The 15,520-nt window shown below is 42.9% G+C and overlaps 3 protein-coding genes across 5 annotated transcripts in view; 1 reads left to right on the top strand and 2 right to left on the bottom strand.

The window, feature by feature from the left end:
* The window catches only part of LOC115052662 (TRPM8 channel-associated factor homolog), a 26,373-nt gene extending 11,064 nt beyond the window's left edge, over window positions 1-15,309 (bottom strand). The window contains exon 1 of one of the 2 annotated variants that reach the window (XM_029516921.1): window positions 15,268-15,309. The gene's annotated coding sequence lies outside the window, so the exon portion shown is untranslated. The remainder of the gene's footprint in view (window positions 1-15,267) is intronic. The other variant, XM_029516920.1, reaches the window with a different exon arrangement.
* Window positions 4,401-7,696, top strand: LOC115052665 (endonuclease domain-containing 1 protein-like). Its single transcript, XM_029516924.1, has 8 exons — window positions 4,401-4,655; window positions 4,881-5,041; window positions 5,196-5,486; window positions 5,863-5,974; window positions 6,076-6,176; window positions 6,398-6,512; window positions 6,757-6,913; window positions 7,236-7,696. Exons 4-8 carry the CDS (start codon window positions 5,894-5,896, stop codon window positions 7,625-7,627), a joined length of 846 nt encoding a protein of 281 aa, XP_029372784.1. The 5' UTR covers window positions 4,401-4,655; window positions 4,881-5,041; window positions 5,196-5,486; window positions 5,863-5,893; the 3' UTR covers window positions 7,628-7,696.
* On the bottom strand, window positions 7,266-15,520 carry LOC115052661 (TRPM8 channel-associated factor homolog). Of its 2 annotated transcripts, XM_029516918.1 has the most exons (13): window positions 15,315-15,520; window positions 13,414-14,171; window positions 12,851-13,067; window positions 12,445-12,742; window positions 12,009-12,310; window positions 11,753-11,927; window positions 11,518-11,612; window positions 11,130-11,340; window positions 10,539-10,775; window positions 10,204-10,424; window positions 9,957-10,070; window positions 9,615-9,872; window positions 7,266-7,623 (listed from the first exon to the last, which is right to left on the bottom strand). In XM_029516918.1, the coding sequence occupies exons 2-12, from the start codon at window positions 14,058-14,060 to the stop codon at window positions 9,630-9,632; spliced, it is 2,760 nt and encodes a 919-aa protein (XP_029372778.1). In that variant the 5' UTR covers window positions 14,061-14,171; window positions 15,315-15,520; the 3' UTR covers window positions 7,266-7,623; window positions 9,615-9,629. The 2 variants fall into 2 exon arrangements, with proteins under 2 accessions (XP_029372778.1, XP_029372777.1); XM_029516917.1 differs by lacking the exon at window positions 7,266-7,623 and having other exon boundaries at window positions 7,773-9,872; window positions 15,315-15,515.

The following is a 15,520-nucleotide window of genomic DNA, read 5'->3' as shown; positions in this document are numbered from 1 at the left end:
CTGCATGCTGCAGCTGGTTGACAACTTCTGCTTTATGCACACAGGCGATCACTGTGCCTTTGGGGATTGTTTTTGGTCGGGCAGACTCAACAACACAGAAAATCTGTTGCAATCCATCTCCGAAGAGAGTAGAACACAGAGGGGCGTTAACACTCCAGCTGGAAGTCCTCCGTGGGAAGGAGTTTCTACCATGAAGATGCTGTCTTTAAGTATCTCATTACTCACCACAGTGCAAATGGCTGAACGCTCACTACCAGGAGGCACAGTAAGTGTTCCAGGTCTGGTCCACTTAACTACAGTCAGGGGATCACTATGAGGGAGTAGTGACTTAGGCTGGGCAGGTAAGTGTGTACATACACGCATGGTTCGAGCAACCTTGGGGTCACCTTGAACTATACTGGACCATGGAGAATGACTGAAAGCTCGGGCATTAGCACCAACAAGGAGTGGCGGTTTTTCAGGACCCCTACCTTCTGGGCAGACCAAAACAAGCACCACCTTAGGCTCAAACTGATCACCATCATCGAGAAACTGTATCTCGGCTGCAATGTAGCCTTTATATGGGTAACTAGCCTGACTTAGGCCCCATAGCTCCAAGCTTGAAATGGGGTGAAGCAGTAGATGGGACAAGAGCCAGTTATAGTAATCTTCAAAAACAATTGACACATTTGAACCACCATCCATTAAAGCGTCACATGTATGGCCCTAATTATGACTTTCCTGGTGCTGGTTTCACCCACAAAGCCTTGAGGGATGTCAGCTGGCCGGCTGAGCCCTAGTGAACTGCTTTTGAGTTGGCCGACATGTCCTGTTTGCCCAGTGGAACTGGTTGGGGAACCCTTTTGGTTTTGTTTGAGCTTTTGGTTGTTTTTGATTAGCTTGCTTATCACTTTGGAGGGGTTGTAAGTACCACTGCAGTTTTTGCTGAGGTGGCCATCTTCACCGCAAAATATGGTAGCAAAATACACTCTGATCGTCTGTAGTGTTATTGCTAAAGGGCGGTCTCGATTTAATACTTTGAGGGTACTTTTCTGGTGTCATTGGGGACTCTGTCATGGCTGATTGCTCTATGAGCTGATTTAACAGTTGCAAACTAGCCACTTGTTCCTTCAGTGACTGCACTTCAGGATCAATGGGAAACACTGCGGGTCTCTCTTTGACTGATAGCTGCTGTACTTTAGCTTCTAAAGCTATCTACTTCAGCAGAGTGAGCTGTGGTGAGATGTCGCGTCACTTTCTGATCTTCCTCTACTCTATTCTCACTCAGTAACTCCATGAAAGAAGGAGGTTTTGTTAACCTCTCTTTTAAACGCAACTGGAGTAACAGGATGTCTGACTCTGACGCTGCACCTCTTCATAGCTGTTCTACCCGTACATGGTCTCTGGAAGTAGGGGAAAGGCCTCCTTTCTGAACTGCTTTTGACAGCGTCTTCTCTTATCTCCTCAGGTAATCAGATAGCCTTTCACCTGACTTTTGTTGCATAGATCGGACGGCAAAATATAAGTCTTCATCAGACTTGGTGATTCCAAATGCATTTTCCAAGGCTGCCAAATAATCTTCTGGACATCTGTATCATTGCATCATACAGCTTATCTCAAACGCTGGACCTCTTACACTTTCCACAATCCTTTTCTTTTTCTCTTTTACCAAACTATCACATTCATCTAGTATTACTTGTACTTGCTCAAGCCAATTTTCGAGGGTGTCCTCTCCTGCGGGTGTGCGCATCAGTCTTGAAAAAGCACGCAACCTACGGAAGGCATTGTTCTCTTGTGGGGGTTGCATTGTTTTTTCTAAGAACTCTCCCACAGCACGAATGATGGAGGTTGGGTTTGACTATGTGGATGTGCTCTGCTCAAGTAATGGTTGGAGACCATTCAGTAATTTACCTTCACTTTGCAGTAAGTTCAACAACTTGGGTGTGAAATTATCAAGCGGGGCAGTGGCACATGTGAGAAGGGTCATCGTCCATTGGGTTCCACTATCAAGGGGGTAGGTCTCAGGGGGAGCTGTTTTAGGGTCACCTGGGTTTTGGCACTCACAGAGTATCATGTCAGGCTGTAGCAGTGGGAATATTTTCCTGGTTCTATAGTGAACTGTTTTACTGCTCAATGCCAATAAAACAGCTTCTGTTGTCGCAACTTTGCTGCGCCTACAGATGACGCTAAGCACTTCCTCCCTGAACAAGGTGAGGACAGGATTGGCTGAGGACTGAGGGCACAGAGATGAGAGAATGAGAAGCTTCACTGCCCCAAATAAACATGGTCTCCTGCTCTTTGTGCCAACGACCAACTATGAATTGTTTTAAAACTAACACCACCCCTTTGTCTCTGACCTTTTAACTGTACATAGTATGACTTTTTTGACATGTTATAATTCACATTTTTAAACATATTTACAATTTATGAACTGTTATTTATTATCAACTTAAACATTTTAATCTCTGTACATAAATGAATGAAATAAGGGCTACACTATAATGTTTTTGCAGTCTCTATGTAGAACAAATATGAGTTTATTATGTCTAATTTACTTGTGCTCATTGTAAAATGTTGTGAATATGTTATTATATAATGATGTAAGCAGTAATTTGAAGTACTGCCAAAACAATCTCACAGTATTCCAATGATTAATATATGACACTGCTAAGTTGACTAATAACACAAGAAGTATCATTTTACAGCTGAATTAATTGGACGAGATGAAAATCTATTCCTTCCTTTTTCCATCCAGGCAAGTATTTATCTCAGACCAGTCAGTGACACATCAGGAGGATTTACTGTCTTGTCCTTTTGTTATTGTTTTTGGGAATTCTTACGCCAGAATAATTGAACAACATGTTCAGACATGCAAAAAAAAAAAAAAAAACAGACGATGATGACTGTCAGTGTCTCTTTGTGCTCAGCAGGGTATTTGAGGACGCTGAGGTATCCAATCAGGAAGTTTCCTGATTTAGGGCGATCCTACGTGGGCCATATCCTATGGAGGAGTGATACTGCCAAGTTAAAAATTAATGAGTCAATAAATAAGATAGTCAAATCAAATCAAATCAAATTAGATTTATTTGTATAATTCACCAAAAATACATAAATTAATCAGCATTAATTAAATGTTAAAACATGCCTTTTCTTTTAGGCATTTTCAATTTTTCATAGATTTTATACATTCACATTTCTTCTTGCATGCAGAAATGTACGAGGAAATGTGATTAAATTTTGGGGCCTGAATGAAGTGTGCTATGGGGTTTAACTTTTTCGATTGTTGGTTGATCAACACCAGAGTGCACGGAGCGACCAGTCGGCGTAGAGAAGCGTTTCTAGATAAAATTCTCAAAAGACTACTATTGTTCTGTCTGTAGTTTTAGGATGTCAAAAGAAAAGCACATTTTATCAGTTAATTAACTGATAACGTGTCAAAGTTACCTTAAGTTTGTGAAGGTTTGTTCTATCTGAGAAATTCCAGTGGTTTCTGAAAGTTTGGAAGTTGTGTTTCACAGCCAATATAGGGTCATTACGGTAATTCTGTTTGCACTGTTGTCAGAAGTTGCTGAATCCAATCCAATAATTTTTTCGACATATGGTAATGAAGAAGAATTTACAAACTTAGATACATTTCCTTTGAAAAGGGACTTGTCATTACATGTCTGGGGCAAACCCAACCAAATGATATTTCCTCCTGTCTTCGCTCCCCTGCTGATCAGTGTCTACCTGAGTGTCATTCCTTTGTCCTTTTGTTTCTTTGTCTGTGGCCTTGTCTGGGAACCATCCCTGCCCCCTACTGAGTTCACCCTCCTGTGTTTATCGGTAATACACATCCCACTATACGATCCATGCATGAACTGTCTGTGACCACACCCGGGGACAGGGTATATCTGTTCGCTGGCCCTACATTGGGTCAGTCCCTGCGAGTCTCTGTCGGTCTCTGTCGGTCAGTCTGTCGGTCGACCAGTGTCGGTCAATCTCTGTTACCGGACCCACTCTGTGTCGGTAGGCTCACCATGACCTGGAACTTCAATAAACTCACACCACCTCAGCCAACCTGGAACTAGACTCAGATTGTTTTTTTTCTTCAACAGTAAACTGCCAGATATCAAAGATTTTAAGTGTTCTGGAAAAATGGGTAAAAGCACTTCACTTCCAACAAGGCACTTTCTGGCCCGTTTATGGTTAAAATAAGTTAAAAAAAAAAAAAAAAAAAAAAAAAGTATGTTGGATAATAGGAATCTTCGGTGTTGAAGGGTTAATGTCTTTTCATTTTTTGTGCATTTTTTGTGCATTATGTTATAATATTATATTATAACATAATATTATAACATAATCTTTATTTATTTATTATGTATGGTTGTCTTCTACATTTTTGTAGTGTCGGTCCTCCATAAAAGCTGGTGCGGAACCCGGAAGTGTCCGAGCGGAAACTTCGAGCCGGGCGACTTTCTCACCGAGTGTATTTTCCCGAAGGACCGCGGGAACAAAGCGAAAGCATTCCCTTCCGGTTTGATTCTGTGGTTTTCATCAACTGGCTCGTCACAGAGAGCTTGTGATAAAGGTGGGGAAGTGAAGCCTCATGAAGCACTGAGGCCGAAAAAGGATTCAAAGCTTCAAGACTTCAGTGACGGTGACATCTTGTGGACAACTGAAGCCAAAAGCACCAAAAGGTAACAAAGTGATCAACAATGTCTTTCTAGGCTGCGGAAATTAAACGCTCATCTGTTTACTTTGACTTAGTTGTTGTTACAGCGCTATTCTAGAGAATCTATTCTAGTAAATCCATCCGACAGTCGTCTGAATATGAGATGTTGGTTCTGGTGAAATAGTTTGCTACGCTGTTTATGTTTATGTCTGCGTGTTTGTGACTGAACTTACCTTTGTTTTCCCATCAGTGAAAGTGGTGGCTTGTTATGCCGACCAGGATGCTGTTTTTACTCAGATAGCAGAACGTGTCACGACAAAAGGAGGAAGGAGCACAAAAGAGAAAGAGGAGCAGTTGAGTCCGACACCTAAACGCAGCATGAAGGACTTCTTTTCTTCTTCACCCATGAAGGTAGCAAATGTGGTGGCGTTTGGTTGTTGAGTTGAAATATATTTGATGTATCTTCTTTGCTTCTTCCTGAAATCTTACAACAAAGATGAGGTTTATCAACAGAAGTCAGACAGCTGTTGAGTGGTCAACGTAGTATTTCTTTTTCTTTTTTCAGTCAACTAAAAGACGACTGAGCCCAGAAAGGGGACACCCTGAGGTGAAGCGCCAAAGGATGGAGGAGGAGGAGGATGAGGAGGAGAGACTGGCTGAGGAAAAACTCAAGCAGCTGCAGGAGTTCGCTGAGAAGTCAGTGACAGAGAGGAATAATAGCACCCAGCCATCATCATCATCATCATCATCATCATCATCATCATCATCTTCATCAAAGACTTGTCTGAAGAGCAGCTGGCAGCAGATAGGCAACCTGATGGTTTATACGGCTGCTGGAGTCCGAGGGAGTGACAAGGTGGGAACCATTTTACATTTCACAAGAGCTAATTTTAGCATTTTACGAGTGAATTTGTCTGTAGCTACGCAGAGCTTGGCCTCCTTTTAGTTTTGCACATTTGGTCTCCCTAAAGTGGAGGCCAAATTCAGGTTCACACACGTGTGAGTTGGACTGTAGATAAAAGGATGAGGACAAACAAGGCAAAGGGTGAGGAGAAGTCAAATATAAAAGCCAGTTTCTGCCGAGGGCAGAGTGTGGCAGCAGACACACGCGGAGGTGAGTGGAAACGCTGATAGTACGAAGAAACTGACCCTTCTCCCCTGCAGTGACCTACGTTTTGTTTACAGTCAGATTACACACTGAATATTTTCTGTTTTGCTTTATTGAATTAAAGGGGGAGTCGAGAATCCCTGATACCGACGTCCATGATGCAGACGTGGGAAACTCTTTGTGCCCTTGTCCTGTTCCTCGTGTGTGTCCACGCAGATGTTGTGGAACATTTTGAGGTTTGTCGCCTCACTTCACTGAAAGGACTTCAAGGAGCGTTACATTTGTTTGCGTTGTGTAATTAACTTGGGAGCCTGTTATTCATCTTGTTTTGGCTCAGGATGTGCCAGATTGCCTGAAGTACTTCTATAAGGACAAAGTCCCAGAGTGGGGGGCTTCTACCCCCGGTGCTGCCCGTCTCTGTCAGCGCTTCGTTAACAGGTAAATCTATTTAACTCTAATATTAGTTTAACTGCTCAGATTGGAGGAGCTTGGTTCTCTGCCTGATCAAAATGTTTTATTCACTTTCAGTCTTTGAAATTCTGGCATGTGTTGTATGATCTTGCCACTCATCATTTTCCGAACTAAACGCCTCTTGGCTTTTATTTTCCATAGTGATGCCTCTGATCTCTCAGTCATTGCGCATCATCCTTCTCCATCAGGTACCACTTTGCCACACTGTATGACACCCACCATCGCATTGCTGTCTACTCTGCTTATCATTTCCAGCCCAGCAATGGAGGCGGCAGGGAGAGCAGATGGTTTGTGGAGCCTCAGGTTGGTTGGTTGGTTGGTTGTTTACACTTTGCATGCGCACCTGCTGATGGAGTGACAGTCGACATCGTCAATCGCTGTCATACTTATCAAGCATTTAGAGCGTGAATTGTGTTGTTCTGATGAATCATGCCTATCTTGTACCAATTTCTTCTACCGTGTGATGTCACAGAAGGGAACTTTGCTTGCATCCAGCCCGGTGACATTACCTGCGTGTCTGAAGTTCAGTATTCAATGTATGTCGTAGCTGGTGAACCCGTCCTGGCAGACTGGGATGAAGGATGGCTACTGGCTGGGTAAGGACCACCCCGAGGTCTACCTCGGGGAGAAACAGGCTCTGAATGAGGACTACACCCACTCTGGCTTTGACCGTGGTCACCTTAACCCCAACGGACACCATGCAGGTAGGATGGGTTAAACGCAGGTGGGGTTTCAGGTTTCAGCTGATTTATAATACAGACTTTGTCCAGTCTGCGCAGTTACTGGAATAATATCCTACCATATCTATCGTTAAACATCATAGAGGGATAAACAACTTGGTTTCCACGGTTCTGTTGCAGATTTGCCAGCTAGAGTTAGAGACATTTTCTCTCCAGCTCTGTCTTCAGTCAAACAAATAAAACAAATGGGCCAAAGGACATTTTCAGATACTTATTACCAATTATTCACACACTTTCTCAATATTTTAGGGCATTAGACTTCACCAAGTCTAAGTCTCTCTCACAGTCCCTAGTCGCAACGCCACTTTCACCCTGACCAACGTGGTCCCTCAGAACCCCAAGCTGAACCAGAACTCCTGGAGGATCCATGAGTCGCAGCTAACCGACCTTTTCAGGAGCAAATGCTCCAAGGCCTACGTGCTGGTTGGTGCCATTCCCTCGGTGGACAACTGGATTGTCAAAAACAACGTGAAACGTGTGAACATCCCGGACTACCTGTGGAACGCATACTGCTGTGTGGACAACAATGGCAGGCCCCTGCAGAGCGGTGCTGCCGCAGCGAGGAACACGGAAGACAACTGGGTGGAGAAGCTCACTGTGGATGAACTGGGAGAATTTCTGCAGCAGTTCTCCAATCAGCCAGTCGGGGAGCTGTTTTACAACAACTGCAGGGCCTGAAAATTAAGCGAAGGGATGATGAAAGAAAACCTTTAGGTGCCATTGTCCCTTAATTTTATGGGAGATTTGGCGTTATTTTATTTTTGATTTTAATATTGTAAAACAGTGAAGAATAATCTATTGTCATCATGCCACCATTTGACGGCAACAGGAATAATGCATCAACGCTCACTCCTCATTAAATGACAAATAGCTGAATAAATTTAAGTAGCGGAGGAATAAAGTTATTTATTGGTGTCGATTTCTTTGATATTCTTGTAAACAAGCGAAAACGTGTCTGTCTTATCAAGACAGCCTGGAAACCTGGAGAACAGCCTACAAATGAATGAATGAATTAATGGAGTTAATTTTCTTGGCTCGTCTACAACATGAGCCACCACTTCAAGGTTACAGTATAAAACACCACCAATGCAGCAATTACAGGAATGACTTATGACTTTTCACATGGAGCTTCAAAAGAAATGAGCCTTCAGTGAAAGATACACGCTGCTCAGCGATCCACAAAAGAATCATCCACTTTATCTGTAAGGGAAAGTGTAAGAGCCTGGATTTACTTTTCAATGCGGATGTGATTCACCTATGAATGGCTTATAGTAGTGCTGCAAAAATGAAAAGTCCTCGTCCCCCTACAGCAGGAAATGGAAAGTAGAGAGCCTGAAATCATGTGACTGAGTGATCAGTTTCAATGCATTGTGGCATCAACTGTTGCAGCAGCAGAAGGATTAATGCATTCAATCTTTTTTTAGCAGAGGTGAGTCAATATTTAATAAGGAAATTTAATGTTGGTGTCATTCCACACACACACACAGTCAAAACAGGAGCATGTCTGTCTTGTGTCTTAAATAGATCGATCTGGTGTGGGGGAGGAAAATAAAAGGTAAAATGTGCTTGACTTTAAATCATCTGTAAATGTTTCTTTTTTAAGAAAATATTGTTCTTTGCATTTCCTGAAACAGTGATACTTTAAAAGGGGGCCATGTCAGCTCAGCCGAAGGTGTAAGTGAACACGTCAGCATGTCTGCTTGGCAGGAAGTGAGTTAGGAAAGGGCTCAGTTTAGGGCCAGACTGGAATCTGTACACAGAAATTTTTTTCTTTTTCTTCCTCATTTTCCAATTTTTGGAAATACATGAGCTGCGTGCACTTCAGGAGGCCGGCACAATGAAGACACCCTGTTACAGCATCCCGAACATGCCGTCATTCAGCTGGAGGATTTTGCTGGACCCCGCTACACGCACAAACAAAAACGGCCTGACTCTTCAAAACTTCTACGTTATCCATTTTATAAATGGACAATAAGCTGTAATTTGTTATCCTGCTTGAGCCAAGTGCTGAGTACTATCTTCAAAGTTGAGATTTACTAATTTCATCCTCTTTCCACTTTGTTGATTTATGGATTTAGTGCTCCCCGCAGCTAATGAAATGATGCTTCACTAAAGAGCCCCATTACCCTGCAGGATTTAAAATCATCTCGAAACTTTCAATTCTTTCAAGTGTTCCCACTACTAAACATAAAGGTGGACATTTGATCCTTGAAAAATTACCCACAAGATCGTTTACTTCTCTTGCTGTGGAGAGTGCCGTGTAATCTGAGGCCTTTTGGTTCCTCATAAGAATATTAATAGACTACAATATTGAATCCCGATCTATGCTTTATTTAAATGGTATAAAAACATGTGACAATACTTACTGGGGTTGGTCCCTGTGGTTTATAAATCTGCCTGTTCACATACACTGACAAGCATGTGCTGCCAGTTCAGACAAAAATAAGTAAAATAAGCAAAAGGTTGTGATATATATATATATATAGACAGAGAGAGAAATCCCAACTCACCTACAAGATGAGCCACCACTTCAAGGTTACAGTATGAACCACCACCCATGCAGCAATTACAAGAATGACTTGTGACTTTTCACATGGATCTTCAAAAGAAATGAGCCATATATATATTTCTGATCTTTGAACACCAGCATCCAACATCAGCCTACACTTTAATCTGAAGCTCAGTCAAACTGGACCATGGGGTGGTCAGCCCAGGGAGGCAGGTCGGAGAGTTTCTCTTCCGTGGCTGCTTCGATGGGCCAGCTCCAGGCCTTAAAGAATCCACACAGGTTCATCCCCACAGTTTTGGAGAAGGTCTCAGCATACAGGTTCATCTTTCCTTTGTTGTCACCAGGAAACTTGCTCATCTCATGGTAGGCAGCAAACACCTTCTTGAAGGCATCCCAGCCAAACTTCTCCTGCAGCTGAGGAGTAACATTTTAAATGTGATGCTTGTGAACTAAGAATAGTTTATATACACAGTGTAACCTGCTGTAATTCTCTTTTACCTGCAAATAAGTCTCCAGGGCCATCCACATCATCCAGCTGGAGAGTTTCTTGCCAACCTTTGCAAACTGCTTCATTCGTTTGTTTCGATTTTTTGCAGTGATATTTGGATGAGCCTGCGTTGAACAAGATGATTTTGAGGTAATGAAAGAGCAAGAAAAAGCCAAAAACTTTGTCGTTTCACATTGAAAACAAAGGAATCATGTTTTTCCAGCTCCTGGTCTTAAATACAACACTAATTTACTTCACCTTTTCCCTGTTGATCCCCAGAACCGTTTCATGCACATACACAGACCACAGGTTACAGGTGCCCTCTGTGGTGTGTGGTGGGAACTCCCAGCAGCCTCTCTGCTGGTTGTGTCCAAGCTCATGGATGGGGCCCCACAGGTCGTCAGTCTCAAGGTCCATTCTTACCAGATTCACAGCTGCTGGCTTGTGTGCCATGATTGGATAGCCGGCATGCATCCAGCCTGGAGAGAACAATATAAGAAACGTCTTATAGGAACAGGTATGAAAAAGTACATCGGCCAGTGTTGTTCTAAAAATCATCAGTTTTGGAAATGTGGGGTTTTCGGTGCACCTACCATAAGAGATCTGCACATCACATACAAAGCGTTCCTTCCGAGGAAACTTGTGTGGGATGGCAGCAAGATCAGCGATGGCTCTCATGATGGCATTCCAGCGTGACGCCAACTCATCGGGGTGATCCAGAGTCCGGATAACATCTGACGGTACGGTGAGGATGATGTTTTCAAACTCCAACTCTGCCCAGGGGGCGGGAGCAGAGCGCAGCACGGACCAATCAGCTGCTGTTGTCACACCTGAAAGGTAGATGGCAGATTGTTTAGAAGCGTCTCCTGGATGGACTCTTCACCTCACATTTCACCACTTTCCATCACAATCACTTTTCCCCAATCTCTTCACTGAGTCAAACCCTCAGTATACTTACCTGCTCATCTACTGATAGCATTTTTAGCCCTTAGCTCTACATGTTTATGCTCATGCCATCATGTGCCTTCTTGCCTGTTCTGTTTGTCACTTCCCATTAACACACCAAAGAACACACTTCCTCACACGGATCTCTTCCAACGCCCCAAAGCCTGGCTGACTGAGTTGTATATACACAGGCATGATTCAAGATTATAAATCACCAGCACCACCCAACACACACTTACCAAATTTATAATATGGAGCAGGTACAGCCACCTGGACTGTGACCTGAACCCCCTGCACTTGTGTTTTGGGAGGGGCCACCAGGTAAATGAGTCCCCCCCACAGGTTCCGCACCAGCATCATCTCTGCGGTGATGGGAAACCGTTCAGAAACACACGGAGCTCTTTTTAACTCCTCATTTTTCAGCTTGTCTGTGTGACAGCCAATCTGGACCTGCAAGAAATTAAACATGAGTTGCTGCTTAGAAGAAGCTATTTCCAGTTCTAATACACAGGAAGCACACAGGAAAAAAAACAAAAAAAACAAAAAAAACCAAACAAACAGCCTATTCCATTACCTATTTCTATCAATAGTATCACACATGAACAAAGAATCCAATACCACTAATACCTTCCATCCACTGTTGAGGAGGACTGATGGCATGGACATGTATGTTTTCATACCAGGAGAGAGGTAGAGACCTGTACTGATCCACTCCTCCCCACCTAACACACACACACACACACACAGTCTATATCATTACAATGCAGATAAATGAAGTTGTTTGCACAAAGTATGTCAGAGGAAAAGTAATCACAGTTCTGACAGTGCTCTTCTGCATATGCAAACATTAATGTGGTCTCACCTTTTGTGTTAACGTTAATCTGGATCCTGGAGTTATTGACAGTAGGCAGCATTGGGTTGTCCTTGATGAGGAATGGTAGGAGAGCATCAGGATTTGGGCAGACCTTGTACATCTCTGTCCCCACATGGAGGAGTAGATGGTCTTTGGCGCTCTTCACAGGGCAGCTGTCACACACCTTCAAAATTATAGATAGTTTAAAAAGTTCCCATCTTTCAAACTAATGGCAACCATAGACCAAAGGTTGTCAAGCACACACCTGTGGCATGCCTGACTTCTTTAAGATGTCAGTGAGAGTGGACACCACTTGTTCATAGGAGGAGGAGTTGTGAGCATTCATGCGCAGGAAGTTGGAACAGTGTCCACCCAGCTTTTTCAGGCATTTCAGCTCATGCCGTGTTAGTTGTTCCCCCATGTTTACATGACTAGCAAAGCGGTGTAGGAGGCGGCAGAAGTGGTAGGTGTCTTTAGTAGGCCGACTTGGCACTGGAGCGTTAAAGGAACCTTCCGGGATTATGTTTCTCAACAGGCTCAAACCCATTTTGTTCAGGATCTTGTTCCCTGAAAGAAAGATGGCATGATGAAGAACCCTAATCCAACGTCCTTTTCTACGTTTGTGCTGTTTTTCCATAAAATGATAGTTTATCCTTAAACTCTCATGTTTGATATTATATCGTTATGGCTCATTTTCATACCTGAGAAATCTGTCATTGGGTTTTCCCCACTGTGTGTCTGTGCCCAGTACCAGGCATGCCCCCCAATCAGCAGGCCTCCTCCTTCTGCTACAAAGTCTTGGATCTCATCCTTGTGTTTGTCACTGTACGCAGTACACACAAACACGCTCAGGTCATCTCTGAAGTGTGTCGTCGTGCAATTTTTATTTGACTCCTTCGAGAGAGCAAAGGCATCGCCAAGGCCTGGTGCAAAACCAATAACTCCCTTCCGGCCTTCATCCAGCCATTCAATGGCATTTCTAAAAAATGGAGCCATTTTCTGTAATAAAGTTTGGTTAGTTTCAATTTGTTTGCAACATAAAAAAAGTTGGGCAGCCAGTGCATTTGTTTTGTTAGCATGTGAAAATCCTTGAAATGTAATACTCACCTTTTGTGTCAGAAGTCCTTCATGTGAGATCACGATAACTCTTCCCTGTCCATAGTAGGCGCCTGCCAGGAATACTTGTCCTCCCTCAGTGGTACCAATGGGAAAGGCCAGACGGCCATGGACCAGAACCTCAGAGAGCACAAATTCTTTGCAGATGTCAAACTCAGGAACCCCCTGGAGTAAGAACTCCAAATCGTCCTCAAAATCCTTTGCAATACTTTTCAGAGAAAGACACATAGCAGAGGATGAAGACAACCAATATGGAAGGAGTTTTCACTTTAAGGGGTTTCCCATTCGTTTCATTTGTCTCAGTGTGTTTGTAAAAGGGTCATGCACCATTTTAATCCAGCCTTAAACGTCTTGATAACTTTTGCAGATTTTTTCTGAAAAAATGCATAGTTATTCATTACAGAAATACAGGGAAGGCTGAATATGTGGGGAAATTTTAAGTTTAGCTAAGTTTCAAGAAAAAATTTTGCCATTTTACGACTTGACAACTTTTCATTGATTATTTAACACAATGACAATAAAGCTATCTATCTAAAAGAGACAAAGGTACTTACACGACAGACATCCAGGAGGATGGGATTTGAGGAGAGACAGACAGGCGCTCCATCTCAGCTGGATGCTCAGTGAAGTAGATCCCTGCCACTCCAGAAACCTTATTCCCTCCAAAATGATGAAGTGCGTTTTCCTCGGGGTGATTTTCAGCCCAGCTCCAGGCCTCACCTGCTATGAGCATTCCTCCTCCAGCTTTCAGAAACGCCACCAGCTCCTTCGGATCTGCACTGACACTGTAGGCATCTGTCACATACACACCAACCGTCTGTTTGCTACTGAAGCCCTCCACAACATCGACTCTGAAGCTGGATTCTCTCAGGCTGTCTGCGACGGCTGTAACGTTCTTGTGGACCCCCACTGGCAGGTCGTCAGAGCCGTCTCCTCTCAGCCACTTCACAGCGTTCTCTACCATGGCAGGGAACATCTTAAAGTGGCCCTCATGACTCAGGACCACAATCCTCCCACGACCATAGACAGAGGCAGCCATTAGGACCTGGCCTTGGCTGTTCATTGCCAAAGGAAAGGCATGGTTTCCAATCAGAACAAGGTTGCTGGGAACATGGGGGCCGCAGAAGTCCATCTCTTTCTGGCCTCTCATCAGTGTCATATATGCTGCCTCATAGTGGGTTTCAGCGGGCTGGGTGGACATGGTGAAAATGCTCTGAAACTCAAATGAAGAAGTGGGTCGATCGTAAACAAAACGAAAGGCTGTGTGGAGTCAGGTCTCTCTGATGGTGGTGTGTTTGTCGGTCTGTCCTTTCTGTGAGAATAGAAGGAAAGCAAAGTTAAGCTACAAGTACAACATTAAAGTTAGAAAAAGTTTGATACAGTGAATCAGACTATTCACAGGAAGACAAGACAGGACTTGGTATCAACAGCAGTTTAAGGAACTCCCATCAAATATGACTATTGAGAAAAAGGCAGTCTACAACTTCGAACATCAGAATTAGAATAAAATTTGGTTACAAGGTATACACGTTCATCACAACACCAACATGGAGCATATATGGAGCACACCAATATGAGTTTATTATGTCTAAATTACTTGTGCTCATTGTAAATTGTTGTTAATATGTTATTATATTATGATGTTAGCAGTAATTTGAAGTACTGCCAAAACAGTCTTACAGTAAAATATAATTCAGAAAAATTGAAAAGATAAAATTCCAATGATCTATTAAAATATGACAATGCTAAGCGTCCAAATATCACAAGAAGTATCATTTTACATTAAATTGGACGAGATGAAAAGCTATTCCCTCCTTTTTCCATCCAGGCAAGCATTTATCTCAGACCAGTCAGTGAAACATCAGGAGGATTTACTAGTCAATCATACTTCCAGGCAGGAAGTTTCCTGAAAACATTTTACAGGAGTTTGGCTTTCTTTTGGAGGAGGGGGGGCGTAGCTGGTGAGAGACCTGAGGTAGCCCATAATATACTGGACTACATTTTCCATCTGTGTTAGGACCAAAGTAACCAAGGAAGAAGCAGAAAACATTGTTAGGAAGGACTTCTAGACTACTTTGCTGGACCTGTTCCTGCTGTCACCCATATCAAGATGAGACGAGAAAACAGAATGGCAGCCAAATGAAATATTAGTCTGCAGCTTCACACATCAGAGATAATAAGGTTTCAACAGGCTGGGTGGACATGCTGAGATATAATTGACGCTCTGAAGTTGTTTACATTAAGCAGTTCTATTGAGCTAGGACCTGTTATGATGCCTCTTAAGACAAATCTAAGTAAACCTTCAACTAAAATGTATCTTTATCTTTATCTAAACAACATATAAGATATAGAAAAAAACATTTATATCATGTCACGGCGGAAATAGGAAAGGCCACGACAGCTATTACCTCCTTCATTCAGCCAGAGAAGTATTTATCCCAAAACAGACACTTACAGAGCTGGAGAATTTTGCTATCTTGTCCTTTTGGTGTCTTCAGCCTTTATTTGATCTTCAGTGTTTGTCTACCTGACACAAAAAACCTTTTAAACTGAGGAATTGAAAAACAAATCTACATCCTGTAGAAGGGCGATCCTACGTAGGCCATATCCTATGGAGGAGTGACTCTGCCAAAATTAAAAATAAATGCATAAATACATGAA

This window comes from Echeneis naucrates, chromosome 13 (genome assembly GCF_900963305.1).
Source record: "Echeneis naucrates chromosome 13, fEcheNa1.1, whole genome shotgun sequence".
Taxonomy (NCBI): Eukaryota; Metazoa; Chordata; class Actinopteri; order Carangiformes; family Echeneidae; genus Echeneis; species Echeneis naucrates.
This window is presented reverse-complemented; position numbering and strand designations above follow the sequence as displayed.

Coding starts and splice junctions, on each gene's coding strand:
- LOC115052665 (XM_029516924.1), top strand. CDS start 5,894: ATGATGCAGACGTGGGAAACTCTTTGTGCCCTTGTCCTGTTCCTCGTG. Junction 5,975..6,075: donor ATGTTGTGGAACATTTTGAG/GTTTGTCGCCTC, acceptor GTTTTGGCTCAG/GATGTGCCAGATTGCCTGAA. Junction 6,513..6,756: donor GATGGTTTGTGGAGCCTCAG/GTTGGTTGGTTG, acceptor TGTATGTCGTAG/CTGGTGAACCCGTCCTGGCA.
- LOC115052661 (XM_029516918.1), bottom strand. CDS start 14,060: ATGTCCACCCAGCCCGCTGAAACCCACTATGAGGCAGCATATATGACA. Junction 11,928..12,008: donor AGAAGTCAGGCATGCCACAG/GTGTGTGCTTGA, acceptor ATAATTTTGAAG/GTGTGTGACAGCTGCCCTGT. Junction 9,873..9,956: donor CCCTGGAGACTTATTTGCAG/GTAAAAGAGAAT, acceptor GTTACTCCTCAG/CTGCAGGAGAAGTTTGGCTG.